This window comes from Taudactylus pleione, unplaced genomic scaffold (assembly GCF_031769625.1).
Source record: "Taudactylus pleione unplaced genomic scaffold, aTauple2 ptg000393l, whole genome shotgun sequence".
NCBI classification, from domain to species: domain Eukaryota; kingdom Metazoa; phylum Chordata; class Amphibia; order Anura; family Myobatrachidae; genus Taudactylus; species Taudactylus pleione.
Window position 1 is genome coordinate 622720 of NW_028284794.1, and position 15870 is coordinate 638589.

A 15870-nucleotide genomic window follows, 5' to 3' on the forward strand; every position below is an offset into this window, starting at 1 on the left:
TGCCGCTTAACTTAGGGCCTGATTCAGAGCCGGACGCTATTAGCGCTCACTCGTTCAGAAAAAGGGGGTGGCTATTCAAATGAACCGTTCGCTCCTTGCGGTCTGTTGCCGCCTCCATGTCTGAACAAGCAAACAAAACATGCGGACGTTTTTTTGAAAAAAACGCCCCTTGGCCGCTCGCATCATACGTCATGTCAGCTATTTATTAGATTAATCGAGTACATCGAACAGCGTATGAACTGCTCGCTATTCTTGTGGTTTGTTTTTCCTACCACTATATTGCGAGCAGTTCTGACTACAAAACAACCAAGTGACGTGGGCAATGACGCTGCTGTATTAATTATGCACACCCATAAAACGCCTGTTTTGACCTTTAAGCACGCCTGCGTTCGGATCTCCACTAACCCGTTTTCAAGCACCTTTCCCTGTTACCACCCACATATGCCTCCTTCTGTCACTCAAAATAGCAGGCCTTTGCTATATAGCGAACAAACGATTTTCGGCCGCACTGACTGGTTCGCGCATGCGTATTAAAAACTGTACGCATGCGGAGATGGGCGAACATCGCTCGGAACGAGTGTACTGCCGCTTACGAGCGGCTCTGAATCAGGTCCTTAGTCAGCCAGCTAGCTTGGTGCAACTTTTGGGCAAAAACTAGATGAAAACAATATTGTGTGTTGGTCAAAATTGACTGCAAATGAGTGGAAATTATTGTGATGGAGGTTAATAATACTGTAAGAACAAAAAAATGCTGAAAATATGAGATTTTAGCAGTTTTTATAATTTTTTGAAAATCCAGATCCGAAACCAAAATCAAAACGCGGTTTTGCAAATCCAGATCCAAAACATCGAAGTAGATACAGATCCAAAACCAAAACACGGGGGTCGACACACATCCCTAGTTAAGATGTGACTCAATGCGCCATGGCACAGCGCGACTAGCAGAGCTCACATTTGTACCTGGCTTATAGAGCAAAGATGCAGCAGGACACATCTGTATATTTTGCTAACAATTTTGTTAAATCAGCTCAAAGTACCACAAAGGCTTCTTTTTTCTACAAAATTTTACAGTTTAAATTTTTTTGCAGAAAAGTTTACAAAAATATATATATGCAACAAAGGATGAAAGAGGGATAGTATAAAGGTGCACTAATCGAGTAATTTGTGATAAATTCCTAAAAATTTACTTTTATTAATTACATTAAAATGTTATATAATCCCTCTGAAGATTCGTGGACGGCGAAGTATTAAAAATAAAGATTAAAGAAAATCTTTTTCAAAAATATATATATTTACATTTTTGTAACAAAATGCACAAATCAGCCATTTAAAACCATTAAACAGCCTTCTGTAAGATTCTGCAGACAAAATTTTAATGTTTGTGGGGTCCAGGACGGTTACCTCACTTTATTATACACTTCTCTCACATCACATTTGGCTGACATTATGCAAACTCACTCTGTGACTGTCCTGAATAGGCATTTTTAATTAGATTGAAGAATTGTCGGGTGTGTGTATTCGTGCAACGTCTACGAGTTTAATGAAACAAACTCACTACTAGGACCTAATTGGATTGACCCCATGGAGGAAGGAGGGTTCCCCTCAAAAACATTCTATCAATAATATGACACAGATCATTTTGAAAACTGAGGCCCTGATTCAGACCCAGTCGCAAGGCTGCATTCGCGCGCAGCCTGCCGATGTTTGCAATCTGCAAAATGCAGTGCGTGTACGTGAACCAGTCACTGCGATCGGGAAGCGTTCGCAGCCAGTACACAGACGCTCCGCAAGCATGAGTGACAGGATGTGCTGTTTGTGGGTGACGGGGTGGTCGATGGTAACGGGGGTGTGGTGGTGCGAATGCAGGCGTGTCTGTGCATTGGAACGGCATTTCAGGGGTGTGCATAATTAGGACGCATCAGCGTACACATCACATGGCTGAATTACACACAGCAGCACTCGCAGTGCTTGCGGTAGGATATGTCTGCCACAAGTGATGTGTATGGGTCCGATGTCAGCCGATGTTACTGATTGTTTAATACACTTCCTGGAGATGATGTGTGTTACTAAGGGAAAGTGGGCGTCTTGTGTCAGGCTGATGGGCATCTAATTTCTTACCGCGATCGCACGGCAAAACATAGTGGGTGGGCTAATGTCTTGCTAGCGATCGCTGGATTTGCATATGTTGGCTGTGTACGGCTGCGTGCGAACGCGTGCCTTGTGACCAGGTCTGAATCAGGCCCTGAATATTTTGCAGTCACCTCATGCCTTGTTCTGTGATCACAATGAGCAAACACTGTTACAGTATGATGCAATCCTCAGTAATTGTAATCTGTACACTTTATAAATGAGAATCATCAATGATTGTAAGTAGGTTACATGTTTCATCAATATCTAGAATTAAAAGTTTCCTTACCTGCAACTACTATATCTGTGCCACGTTCAGATCCAGGGACAGGACTTCCTAGCCTTGTCCTCACCTCACAGCAGTACCGGTTACTGTCATCTGATGTCACATCTCTTATATGTAATGAGAGGTCCTCAGGGAAATTTACTAATGATCGTCGTCCAATCTTCTCTCTCTTATTCTCCTCTTTCCATGTTCTAATTACAGCATTATAATAGCACAGGACATTGTTACCCATCCTCCATGTGACCTCATGTATATTATAATGGGGAGTTGTATTATGGACATAACACGGTATAGTTATATTATCTCCCACTGCAGCAGGGACAACATCTGGCTGTTTTACAAAGAACTGATCTATAGAGAGAGGAGAGAAAATAGTCACACAGACAGAAGGGAGCTATGAGCCTGTACCTCCCCCTGCAGGGTGACACAGACTGAAGGGAGACATGGTCCTGTCTCTCCCCCTGCAGAGTTACACAGACAGAAGGGAGCTATGGGTCTCTGCCTCCCCCTGCAGGGTGACACAGTGACACCGATACAAAGGGAGCTATGAGCCTGGCCCTCCCCTTGCAGGGTAACACAGACAGAAGTTAGTTAGGAGTCTTCCCCTCCCCCTGCAGGGTGACACAGTGACAGACAGAAGGGAGCTATGAGCCTGGCCCTCCCCTTGCAGGGTGAGACACACAGAAGGGAGCTACGAACCTGTCCCTCCCCCTGCAGGGTGACATAGTGACACAACAAGAAGGGAGCTATGAGCCTAGCCCTTCCCCTGCAGGGTGACACAGTGGCACAGACAGAAGGGAGCTATGAGTCTATCCCTCCTCCTGCAGGGTAACACAGTAACATAGGCAGTGGCGGACTGGGCCTGGGGTCAGGGTGCCATCTGCCCCCCGGGCCGGTACAATGCTAGTATTCCACGGCCGTCTGGCTGTGGGAGTACTGTAAGGCAGTCGCAGATGGTTCTTCAGCTCGACGGGCGGCTGGCCAGCTACGCTTTTAGATAGAGCTGACTAGTTGCAGAGGCCAATCAAAAATGGCTGCCCCCATAGTAAGCTACAAAGAAATGGCCGCTGTCGACCAATGGGGAGCCAGGTTTCCTTTCCCATGAACCCTGGAGGATGAACTGTGTAAAAAGGGGGCGGGGCTTACCGGAGAGTCTGTCAGTGAAGAGGAGCTAAGTAAGAAGTTTGATGGCACCCAGGGAGGAGAGAGACAGAGAGGGCAGAGGTGAGAAGTGATCTGGTGTACAGGAGATCCTGTGCTTCCTGTCTTTTCTACCATTTTAGAAACCAGGTAAGTGGAGGGTGGACTTATATGCAGTGTATGTGTCTCTCAATCTCTCTCATCTATCTATCTTATACACCCACGCACGCAGGGGGGGTTTCTGAGTACCTAGAAATCCCCCATGCCAGCTTCTACATCGCTACGCAGCTGAACTATATTTTTTTTTTTTAAAGAGAAGCTCTGCTGTCATACTGTGCCGGCTGTCATACTGTGCCTGCTGTCATACTGTGCCGGCTGTCATACTGTGCCGGCTGTCATACTGTGCCGGCTGTCATACTGTGCCGGCTGTCATACTGTGCCTGCTGTCATACTGTGCCGGCTGTCATTCTGTGCCGGCTGTCATACTGTGCCGGCTGTCATACTGTGCCGGCTGTCATACTGTGCCTGCTGTCATACTGTGCCGGCTGTCATACTGTGCCGGCTGTCATACTGTGCCGGCTGTCATTCTGTGCCGGCTGTCATACTGTGCCTGCTGTCATACTGTGCCGGCTGTCATACTGTGCCTGCTGTCATACTATGCCGGCTGTCATACTGTGCCTGCTGTCATATTATGCTGGCTGTCATACTGTGCCTGCTGTCATACTGTGCCGGCTATCATACTGTGCCGGCTGTCATACTGTGCCGGCTGTCATACTGTGCCGACTGTCATACTGTGCCGGCTATCATACTGTGCTGGCTGTCATACTGTGCCGGCTGTCATACTGTGCCGGCTGTCATACTGTGCGTGCTGTCATACTGTGCCGGCTGTCATACTGTGCCTGCTGTCATACTGTGCCGGCTGTCATACTGTGCCTGCTGTCATACTGTGCCGGCTGTCATACTGTGCCTGCTGTCATACTGTGCCGGCTGTCATACTGTGCCTGCTGTCATACTGTGCCGGCTGTCATACTGTGCCTGCTGTCATACTGTGCCGGCTGTCATACTGTGCCGGCTGTCATACTGTGCCGGCTGTCATACTGTGCCGGCTGTCATACTGTGCCGGCTGTCATACTGTGCCGGCTGTCATACTGTGCCTGCTGTCATACTGTGCCGGCTGTCATACTGTGCCGGCTGTCATACTGTGCCGGCTGTCATACTGTGCCGGCTGTCATTCTGTGCCGGCTGTCATACTGTGCCGGCTGTCATACTGTGCCGGCTGTCATACTGTGCCTGCTGTCATACTATGCTGGCTGTCATACTGTGCCTGCTGTCATACTATGCCGGCTGTCATACTGTGCCGGCTGTCATACTGTGCCGGCTGTCATACTGTGCCGGCTGTCATACTGTGCCTGCTGTCATACTGTGCCGGCTATCATACTGTGCCGGCTGTCATACTGTGCCGACTGTCATACTGTGCCGGCTGTCATACTGTGCCGCCTGTCATACTGTGCCGGCTGTCATACTGTGCCGGCTGTCATACTGTGCCGGCTGTCATACTGTGCCTGCTGTCATACTATGCCGGCTGTCATACTGTGCCTGCTGTCATACTATGCTGGCTGTCATACTGTGCCTGCTGTCATACTGTGCCTGCTGTCATATTATGCCGGCTGTCATACTGTGCCGGCTATCATACTGTGCTGGCTGTCATACTGTGCCTGCTGTCATACTGTGCCGGCTATCATACTGTGCCGGCTATCATACTGTGCTGGCTGTCATACTGTGCCGACTATCATACTGTGCTGGCTGTCATACTGTGCCTGCTGTCATACTGTGCCGGCTATCATACTGTGCCGGCTGTCATACTGTGCCGACTATCATACTGTGCTGGCTGTCATACTGTGCCGGCTGTCATACTGTGCCGGCTGTCATACTGTGCCGGCTATCATACTGTGCTGGCTGTCATACTATGCCTGCTGTCATACTATGCTGGCTGTAGGGGGAGCAGCAGCGGCAGCGCACAGTCCCTCCTATGCAGTTCACATGGCAGCACCAGTATTGTGAGAGGCTGAGAGGGAGCTGCTGCCAGGTGACAGAGATCTGATGGTACTGCCGGCAGTCTCTCCTGTATCCAGCTGCACTGCAGGTCTGTGTATAACATGTGGGGTACAATGATGCCAGAGCTGTATTTATTTGTGTTTTTAAGTGAGAGGTTTGTGTCAGTGTAGTCTGTGTGTGTGTGTGTGTCTGTGTCAGTGTGTGAGTGTGTCTGTGTCAGTGTGTGAGTGTGTGTGTCTGCAGTCTTTTAGATTTTTTTTTGTCATTGATTGTGTAACCTAGTATTTGGAAACCCCAATTTGCAAATCCTGCATTTGCCACTGTCATATCTATCTTATATCTATCTATCTATCTATCTATCTATCTATCTATCTATCTATCTATCTATCTATCTCATATCTATCTATCTATCTATCTATCTCATTACTATCTATCTATCTATCTATCTATCTATCTATCTATATCATATCTATCTATCTATCTCATATCTATCTATCTATCTATCTATCTATCTATCTTTCTCTCATCTATCTATCTATCTGTCTATCTATCTATCTATCTATCTATCTATCTATCTATCTATCTATCTATCTCATATCTATCTATCTATCTATCTCTCTATCTCATATCTATCTCTCTATCTATCTATATACCTATCTATCTATCTATCTATCTATCTCATATCTATCTATCTATCTATCTATCTATCTATATATCTCATATCTATCTATCTATCTCATATCTATATATCTATCTATATATCTATCTATCTATCTATCTATATATCTCATATCTATCTATCTATCTCATATCTATCTATCTATCTATCTATCTATCTAATATCTATCTTTCTATCTATCTATCTATATATCTATCTATCTCATATCTATCTATCTATCTATCTATCTATCTATCTCTCTATCTCATATCTATCTCATATCTATCTATCTATCTATCTATCTATCTATCTATCTATCTATCTATCTCATATCTATCTATCTATCTATCTATCTCTCTATCTCATATCTATCTATCTATCTATCTATCTATCTATCTCATATCTATCTATCTATCTATCTATCTATCTATCTCATATCTATCTATCTATATATCTCATATCTATATATCTCATATCTATCTATCTATCTATCTATCTATCTATCTATCTCATATCTATCTATCTCATATCTATATATCTATCTATCTATCTATCTATCTATCTATCTCATATCTATCTATCTATCTATCTATCTCATTACTATCTATCTATCTATCTATCTATCTATATCATATCTATCTATCTATCTCATATCTATCTATCTATCTATCTATCTATCTTTCTCTCATCTATCTATCTATCTATCTATCTCATATCTATCTATCTATCTATCTATCTCTCTATCTCATATCTATCTCTCTATCTATCTATATACCTATCTATCTATCTATCTATCTCATATCTATCTATCTATCTATCTATCTATCTATCTATCTATCTATATATCTCATATCTATCTATCTATCTCATATCTATCTATCTATCTATCTATCTATCTAATATCTATCTATCTATATATCTATCTATCTCATATCTATCTATCTATCTATCTATCTATCTATCTATCTCTCTATCTCATATCTATCTCTCTATCTCATATCTATCTATCTATCTATCTATCTATCTATCTCTCTATCTCATATCTATCTCTCTATCTCATATCTATCTATCTATCTATCTATCTATCTCATATCTATCTATCTATCTATCTATCTATCTATCTATCTATCTCTCTATCTCATATCTATCTATCTATCTATCTATCTCATATCTATCTATCTATCTATCTATCTATCTCATATCTATCTATCTATATATCTCATATCTATATATCTCATATCTATCTATCTATCTATCTATCTATCTCATATCTATCTATCTCATATCTATATATCTATCTATATATCTATCTATCTATCTATCTATATATCTCATATCTATCTATTTATCTATCTATCTTTCTATCTATCAATCTATCTATCTATCTATCTCATATCTATCTATCTATCTATCTATCTATCTATCTATCTATCTATCTATCTATCTATCTATCTTATATATATATATATCTATCTATCTCATATCTATCTTTCTATCTATCTATATATCTATCTATCTCATATCTATCTATCTATCTATCTATCTATCTATCTATCTATCTCTCTATCTCATATCTATCTCTCTATCTCATATCTATCTATCTATCTATCTATCTATCTATCTATCTATCTCATATCTATCTATCTATCTATATATATCATATCTATATATCTCATATCTATCTATCTATCTATCTATCTATCTATCTATCTATCTATCTCATATCTATCTATCTATCTATCTCATATCTATCTATCTAATATCTATCTATCTATCTATCTCATATCTATCTATCTCATATCTATCTATCTAATATCTAATCTTGTATACAAATTATATCAGTGTGGCATAAACTTTGCAATGGGGGTTTTCATTCTTTATAATATTCATTGTCAGAATTCAATCAAGCGCGATGCTGAACAGCCCTGGGATTGAGCTCCTGGAGCTATTCAATTTAGCGCGCTGTTAAGTCAGAGAAAGCCGGTTCTCACAACTTAACCTGGGTGTTTAGTCTTGAGCACCAGTATTCACCGACTTCACCGCGTGGCTGTTAGCACTGTGCTAAGCTGGCAAACAGCCGTGCAGCCGGCAGTTTTGTCGGATTTCTCCTCACATCCCCAGGGGGTGCGAGAAGAAATCCTTTTGCCCAACCAAACATCGCGTTGAATTGAATAGCTTCAGGGGCTCCCTCCCGGGGCTATTCAACATTGCTTTGAATTGAATTCCCCTGCATGTGTGTGGACTTAATGTGTCTGTATGTACAGTATATGTGTTCAAACTAGGTACTTTTAGCAGGGCACTACGCCCTGCCCGTTTTGTTAACTATGAAATGCACCCTGCCCGTTTTGTGATTGATGAATTGTGCCCTGCTTTCTCCGGGTCAGGCACACACACTGTGGGACGGAGCTTTAGGGGAAGGTGTAACAAAGGGCCGGGCACAGCTGCTAAACCCAGTCCCCAAGAGACACACACAATAGATGGTATTTATTTATAGCTCTTTGTCATAACAATTTTACCATCATATACTTCATTGGCTATTTAAACCACACACACATTACGGAAACCATTGTTGTCACACCCATTTTTACATTGCATTCGCTAGTAGAAAAACTGGGCCACTTGCTTGCGTCTGCCCCCCAGGCTGAAAGTTGCCAGCCAGCCCCTGGACATAGGCTATTCATGTATCACTGCTTCGTCCTATACACAGAAGGGATTACAGTGGAGAAGTCTTAGATTTCCCCAGCCGTGCCCCAGCACTGTGTCAGGACCACTGCCCCATACACTAGTATGGGGAGAGCGATTCATAGATGCATACAAAGCTCAGCTGTCCATTTTGCTTCTACACTTTATATCTTCATCTCAGGATGGTGGTGACAGCGTCCTGAGGGGAGAAGATCAGGAAAGACAGCTGTCTCCTTGCCTTCTCCCCACCCCCTTCCCTTACACCAGCCAATCAGCGATGCTCAGGGTGAATATGGGAGGGAGAAACTCTCTCCTGCTCCATGTGTGTTACCAGCCGGGAGCCTGGGACACATCAGAGGTTCCCTTCCCAGAGAGTGTATAATAGCGGCCGGGTCACCACACTTTCGTCCTGCTGCTGGCTCACTCTGCACCCACCTCCGCCACATAGTTCAGTGGCCTGACATATGCATATGCAGGGTCAACACTGTATGCCAGCTCTCCCCATGGCCAACTTGTTGCCACCTGTAAAGCAAACTGGCACATGCACAGAAAGCACCTGCTTTCAGCCACTGGTTACACAGAGAGGACCTGCTTTCAGCCACTGGTTACACAGAGAGGACCTGCTTTCCACCGCCGGTTACACAGAGAGGACCTGCTTTCCACCACCGCCGGTTACACAGAGAGGACCTGCTTTCCACCACCGCTGGTGACACAGAGAGGACCTGCTTTCCACCACCGGTTACACAGAGAGGACCTGCTTTCCACCGCCGGTAACACAGAGAGGACCTGCTTTCCACCGCCGGTTACACAGAGAGGACCTGCTTTCCACCGCCGGTTACACAGAGAGGACCTGCTTTCCACCGCCGGTTACACAGAGAGGACCTGCTTTCCACCGCCGGTTACACAGAGAGGACCTGCTTTCCACCGCCGTTTACACAGAGAGGACCTGCTTTCCACCACCGCTGGTGACACAGAGAGGACCTGCTTTCCACCACCGGTTACACAGAGAGGACCTGCTTTCCACCACCGCTGGTGACACAGAGAGGACCTGCTTTCCACCGCCGGTTACACAGAGAGGACCTGCTTTCCACCGCCGGTTACACAGAGAGGACCTGCTTTCCACCGCCGTTTACACAGAGAGGACCTGCTTTCCACCACCGCTGGTGACACAGAGAGGACCTGCTTTCCACCGCCGGTTACACAGAGAGGACCTGCTTTCCACCGCCGGTAACACAGAGAGGACCTGCTTTCCACCGCCGGTTACACAGAGAGGACCTGCTTTCCACTGCCGGTTACACAGAGAGGACCTGCTTTCCACCGCCGGTTACACAGAGAGGACCTGCTTTCCACCACCGGTTACACAGAGAGGACCTGCTTTCCACCGCCGGTTACACAGAGAGGACCTGCTTTCCACCACCGGTTACACAGAGATGACCTGCTTTCCACCGCCGATTACACAGAGAGGACCTGCTTTCCACCACCGCTGGTGACACAGAGAGGACCTGCTTTGCACCACCGGTTACACAGAGAGGACCTGCTTTCCACCGCCGGTAACACAGAGAGGACCTGCTTTCCACCGCCGGTTACACAGAGAGGACCTGCTTTCCACCGCCGGTTACACAGAGAGGACCTGCTTTCCACCGCCGGTTACACAGAGAGGACCTGCTTTCCACCGCCGGTTACACAGAGAGGACCTGCTTTCCACCGCCGGTTACACAGAGAGGACCTGCTTTCCACCACCGCTGGTGACACAGAGAGGACCTGCTTTCCACCACCGGTTACACAGAGAGGACCTGCTTTCCACCGCCGGTAACACAGAGAGGACCTGCTTTCCACCGCCGGTTACACAGAGAGGACCTGCTTTCCACCGCCGGTTACACAGAGAGGACCTGCTTTCCACCGCCGGTTACACAGAGAGGACCTGCTTTCCACCACCGCTGGTGACACAGAGAGGACCTGCTTTCCACCGCCGGTTACACAGAGAGGACCTGCTTTCCACCGCCGGTTACACAGAGAGGACCTGCTTTCCACCGCTGGTTACACAGAGAGGACCTGCTTTCCACCACTGCTGGTGACACAGAGAGGACCTGCTTTGCACCACCGGTTACACAGAGAGGACCTGCTTTCCACCGCCGGTTACACAGAGAGGACCTGCTTTCCACCGCCGGTTACACAGAGAGGACCTGCTTTCCACCGCCGGTTACACAGAGAGGACCTGCTTTCCACCGCCGTTTACACAGAGAGGACCTGCTTTCCACCTCCGGTTACACAGAGAGGACCTGCTTTCCACCACCGGTTACACAGAGATGACCTGCTTTCCACCACCGGTTACACAGAGAGGACCTGCTTTCCACCACCGGTTACACAGAGAGGACCTGCTTTCCACTGCCGATTACACAGAGAGGACCTGCTTTCCACCACCGGTTACACAGAGAGGACTGCAGGAGAAGACTGGATCGCTGGAGCTCTCGTTTTCGGATTGCTTCTCCGGAAAGGTAAATACTGTATGCATGAATTTCTACTTAACAAAGCTCAATATCACATCAAACAGAGGAGACACAGTATATAGTGAAAAGTAACAATTCTCTTTTCACATTCTTTATGAATAGACCCCATAGACAGATGGAGATATAGGATATGACAGATGTGTTTTACCTTTGAAGTAAATTAAAGTTCCGGGACGATTTTGCCACTGTTCTGCTTTATCTCCGTTTCTTCTAACATTTTCTATCTTGACCTGACAGCAGAACAAGGGACCATCTGTCCTCCTCAGGTCCTGGATTCTGATAGTCGCTGTCCTCTGTTCCTTGGGGTTTCCCACCAATGAGATCCGTCCTGTGTAGTAATTATGTGTCCATCCTTCTGTGTGACTGTAAATGATGTAGTTTTCCCAGCAGCGTTTTGCTTTCCCTCCTTTCCAGTACACTCTGACCACTGTGGAGTTGTCCCAGTCCTTAGGATAACTGAAGGTACATGGAAGCGTCACTGATCCTCCTTCCTCCACCATTATTACACCTCGTTGTTCTGTACAATATGCCTTATGTTGGTCACAGTAGGCTCCTCCTAAAGGGACAAATATTATTACTTCTCATTAATAAAAGTTGCGGATGAAGCTGTTTTTTTACATCACACTTTTACCTTCTTACTGTTTCTTATTAGCATTGCTTTGTGTCACACTTACATTATAATTCCACATGAGCATGTACCGGTAACTCTAAGATTCCTTTAAATGTTTATTTCTAAAAGCTTTTATCATACTGAACAATATACATTTAGCAACAGGTTTACAAAAGACTGTGTAGAATATACTGGATACATACTGTAGGTAAGACAAAGTAATTCTAATCAAGGGCTCCATTTACTAACGACTTTGATTCATTACAAACTCATTGTGTATGTTTTTTACAGCCAGAGCTATTTATCATGACAGATATTGTGGTTTTTAGGCAGCACTATTTTAATTTCATATCAGCATAAGAAATAGCAGTGTGATACTATTTAACAATGAATGGTATTTGTCACTTACTGCTCATTGTCTTTAGGGGCCTATCCACTAGGCAACCTGAAAGACTGAACATCTAGCATTCAGTCCTTCAGGTCACCGAGATGCGGTGCCCGCACTGAATTGCGTTCACTGAACGTCATTCAGTGCAGGAGCCCAACCTCCTATCTCTGAACATGTCGAACCCGACGAGTGTCATCAGGTTGACTGTGATGTTCAGTAGATAGTTGGGGTTGGCAAGAGACGGTCATGTTCAGTAGATAGTCGGGGTTGGCATGCACATCGCTGGTCCTTGCCGGCAATGGATAGGCCCCATGAATATAAACTCGCCAGGGTTCAGTAGCTTTTACTGACAAACATAGAAACATAGAAACATAGAATTTGACGGCAGATAAGAACCACTTGGCCCATCTAGTCGGCCCCATTTTTAAACATATTGCCCCTGATTCAGAGCCGGACGCTCTGACCAGAGCGCTCGCTCTGAATCAGGGCCCACCTCCATTAATATGGAGCGTCCTCCTGGACGCTCGTATAGCTGTAGGTCACCACCCACAGCATATACGAGCGTGCAAAATGATGGAACTATGAGCAAAAGCCTGCGTTTGGGTTTTTCAACCGCAAGGCCAGGAGTGATTTTGGCTCTATCAGAGCCAAAATCACTCCCACTGACATCACTAGTGATGTCAGTGGGGCCGGCTTCAGACGGTAGGCGTTCCCTTGGGAATGCCTCTGTCTGGCAGGCATGCCCCCGGCACGCCCACCAAAGGGGGCGTGCTGTCAGTCACCATCGACAGCATGCCCCCTTTGATGAGACACTCCGAGCGAAGGAAAGTCCTTCGCTCGTTGGGTCTCGTGCATGCGCACGACGGAGCTCCCTCCGTCGTGCGCATGCGCAGTGGGGACCATCAACCCACTTGCGAGTGGACAGCCGCTCGCGAGTGGGTCTGAATGACCCCCATTGTTACCTCAACCCTTATTGATCCTTACTTCTTCTGAAGGATATCCTTATGTCTATCCCATGCATGTTTAAATTGCTCTACTGTCTTAGCCTCTACCACCTCTGATGGGAGGCTATTCCACTTGTCCACTACCCTTTCTGTGAAGTAATTTTTCCTCAAATTTCCCCTGAACCTACCACCCTCCAGTTTTAGAACATGTCCTCTTGTTCTAATACTTCTCTTTCTTTGAAGAATGTCTCCTTCCTTTACCTTGTTAAACCCTTTATATATTTGAATGTTTCTATCATGTCCCCCCTTATCCCTTCTCTGCTCCAAACTATACTAAGATCTTTTAGTCTTTCCTGGTACGTTTTGTGGTGTAGACCTTGCACCATTTTAGTTGCCCTTCTTTGTACAGTCTCTAATGTATTAATATCCTTCTGGAGATGTGGCCTCCAGAACTGAACACAGTATTGGAGATGAGGACGTACTAATGACCTATACAGTGGTATTATCACTTCTTTGTTTCGACTACTAATTCCTTTCCCTATACACCAAGCATCTGACTTGCCTTCCTCATTGCTTTGTTACAATGTTTGCTTGCTTTTGGCATTAAACTGTAGTTGCCACGTTCTTGACCATTCCTCTAGTCTACCTAGATCATCAATCATTTGTTTTACCCCTCCTGGTGTGTCTACCCTGTTGCATAACTTTGTGTCATCTGCAAAAAGGCAAAGTTTCCCTTCAATATCATTTGGAATGTCACAAATAAAGATATTAAAAAGCACTGGTCCAAGTACAGATCCCTGAGGTACTCCACTGGTAACAGTTCCCTCTTGAGACTGCATTCCGCAGGATCCCAGTTATAAGGCTGCAGCATCCGAGATTCTGCCCACAATGCACTGCTGCAGCTTCCTCCGCCCCCTCCTTTCCCGCTCTCCACCCATTTCCTTCTAGTCTCCACCCCCTAGTCTCCGCTCCCTTCTTCCAGCTCACTGCCACCTTCCTCCTGGTTACTGGTGTCCACACTGATCCTCTTCACTTTCTGGCAGCCAGAGGGGCAGAAAAATGCTGCTGGCTGCTTCAATACCGCTACAGCTCACCAGCAAATAGGTCAGTTATAAAGTCTGGTAAAAAATAACTTGCAGGCGAGTAGTAGCGCAAAATATAATAAAAAAAAACTCCTTAGTAAATGGAGCCCCTAGTCATCTAAATCAGAGGTCAGCAGTTAAGCTTAGTGTGTTCTTTATGTGTGTGGGGCCATGTGTGTGTACAGTATTTGTGTGTGTACAGTATTTGTGTGTGTGTGTACAGCAGGGCCGTAGCTAGGGTAGTGCAGCCGGTGCCATCACAAAGGGCACCACAGGTCAGGGGGCGCTGTTTGGGCCTGTCAAATTTCTGTTTATTATCATTCTTGCTTGTCGCTTCCTCTTATTTCATCCCCAGCATCTCCTGGCCTCTCCTATCTCTTCCCTGGCCCTTCCCCATGAAGCCATGACCCTTTTTTGGCGCATTATGTTCCTTTGAAAAATGAGGAGGGCGCCAATGCTCTTTCTGGCACAGGGAACCAAAAAGTCTAGTAACGGCTCTGGTGTACAGTATGTATATATGTGTGTGTACAGTATGTTTGTGTGTACAGTATTTGAGGGGAATTCAATTAGAGACGAAAAGCCATTTTCGCCTGTTTTTTTGCGAAAAATTTGCCTAAAAAAAATTTGCCAAATTCAATTCCAGGACAATTTTGCCTAAGTGTAAAGAATTCTCCAAAAAAAATTCTCTAGCTGGTGAAAAGAAATGCAAAATCTTTATTTTGGGGTGCAAACATGGGGAAACAACTTAGACCCCTTGGGACAGCCCCCCAAAGGACAAATCTGCAAAAAAACAAAAACAAAAACCTAAGAACACCCCAAAAAAGACATGTCATTTTTGGGGTGAAAATTGAAAAAGTGGGGGGATAAACATTAAAAGTACCGAAATAGGCTTCTTGGAGGTCCCCATGTATGGGTCAGGTTGTTGTGGGGTTTGCAGGTGCATGCAGCAGGTGGATTTTTCACGTTTTTTTTAAAGTTCATTTTAGAGACATAAATATATGCTAGCACCCATTTCCAAGCACCCCAAATTTGACAGTACTACTTATTTTCACCAAAAAATATAGCTTTATGCCATTCTTCACCACTTTTACCTAGACGCTAATAGCAAGCAATTTCCACAACTTAAGTACATAAAATAGTTTTATTAGGGCTTTTAGTACACATCTATATTGATTCCCTATGTTAATATATCTTTTTCTGGGGTACATATTGATTTCCCCTATTCTTTCAGTGCTTTTCGCCTGTTCTGCATTCGCCTATTTTTGTTTTCGCCTGTTTTGCAATTGAATTAGGTAAAAACCGAGGACGAGCACGGAGTAAATTCGCATCTGAAACAGGCAAAATGAAGCAAACAGTCGGACAAGCAAAAACTTCGCCTTTAATTGAATAAG

The 15870-nt window shown here is 45.1% G+C and overlaps 1 protein-coding gene across 1 annotated transcript in view; it reads right to left on the reverse strand.

Moving 5' to 3' along the window:
• Positions 1–15870, reverse strand: part of LOC148506830 (uncharacterized) — a 68851-nt gene that overhangs the window by 39256 nt on the left and 13725 nt on the right. The window contains exons 3-4 of the mRNA XM_088446078.1: positions 11604–12011; positions 2417–2764 (exon numbers count right to left, since the gene is read on the reverse strand). Coding sequence (XP_088302204.1) covers positions 2417–2764; positions 11604–12011 — 756 coding nt within the window. The remainder of the gene's footprint in view (positions 1–2416; positions 2765–11603; positions 12012–15870) is intronic.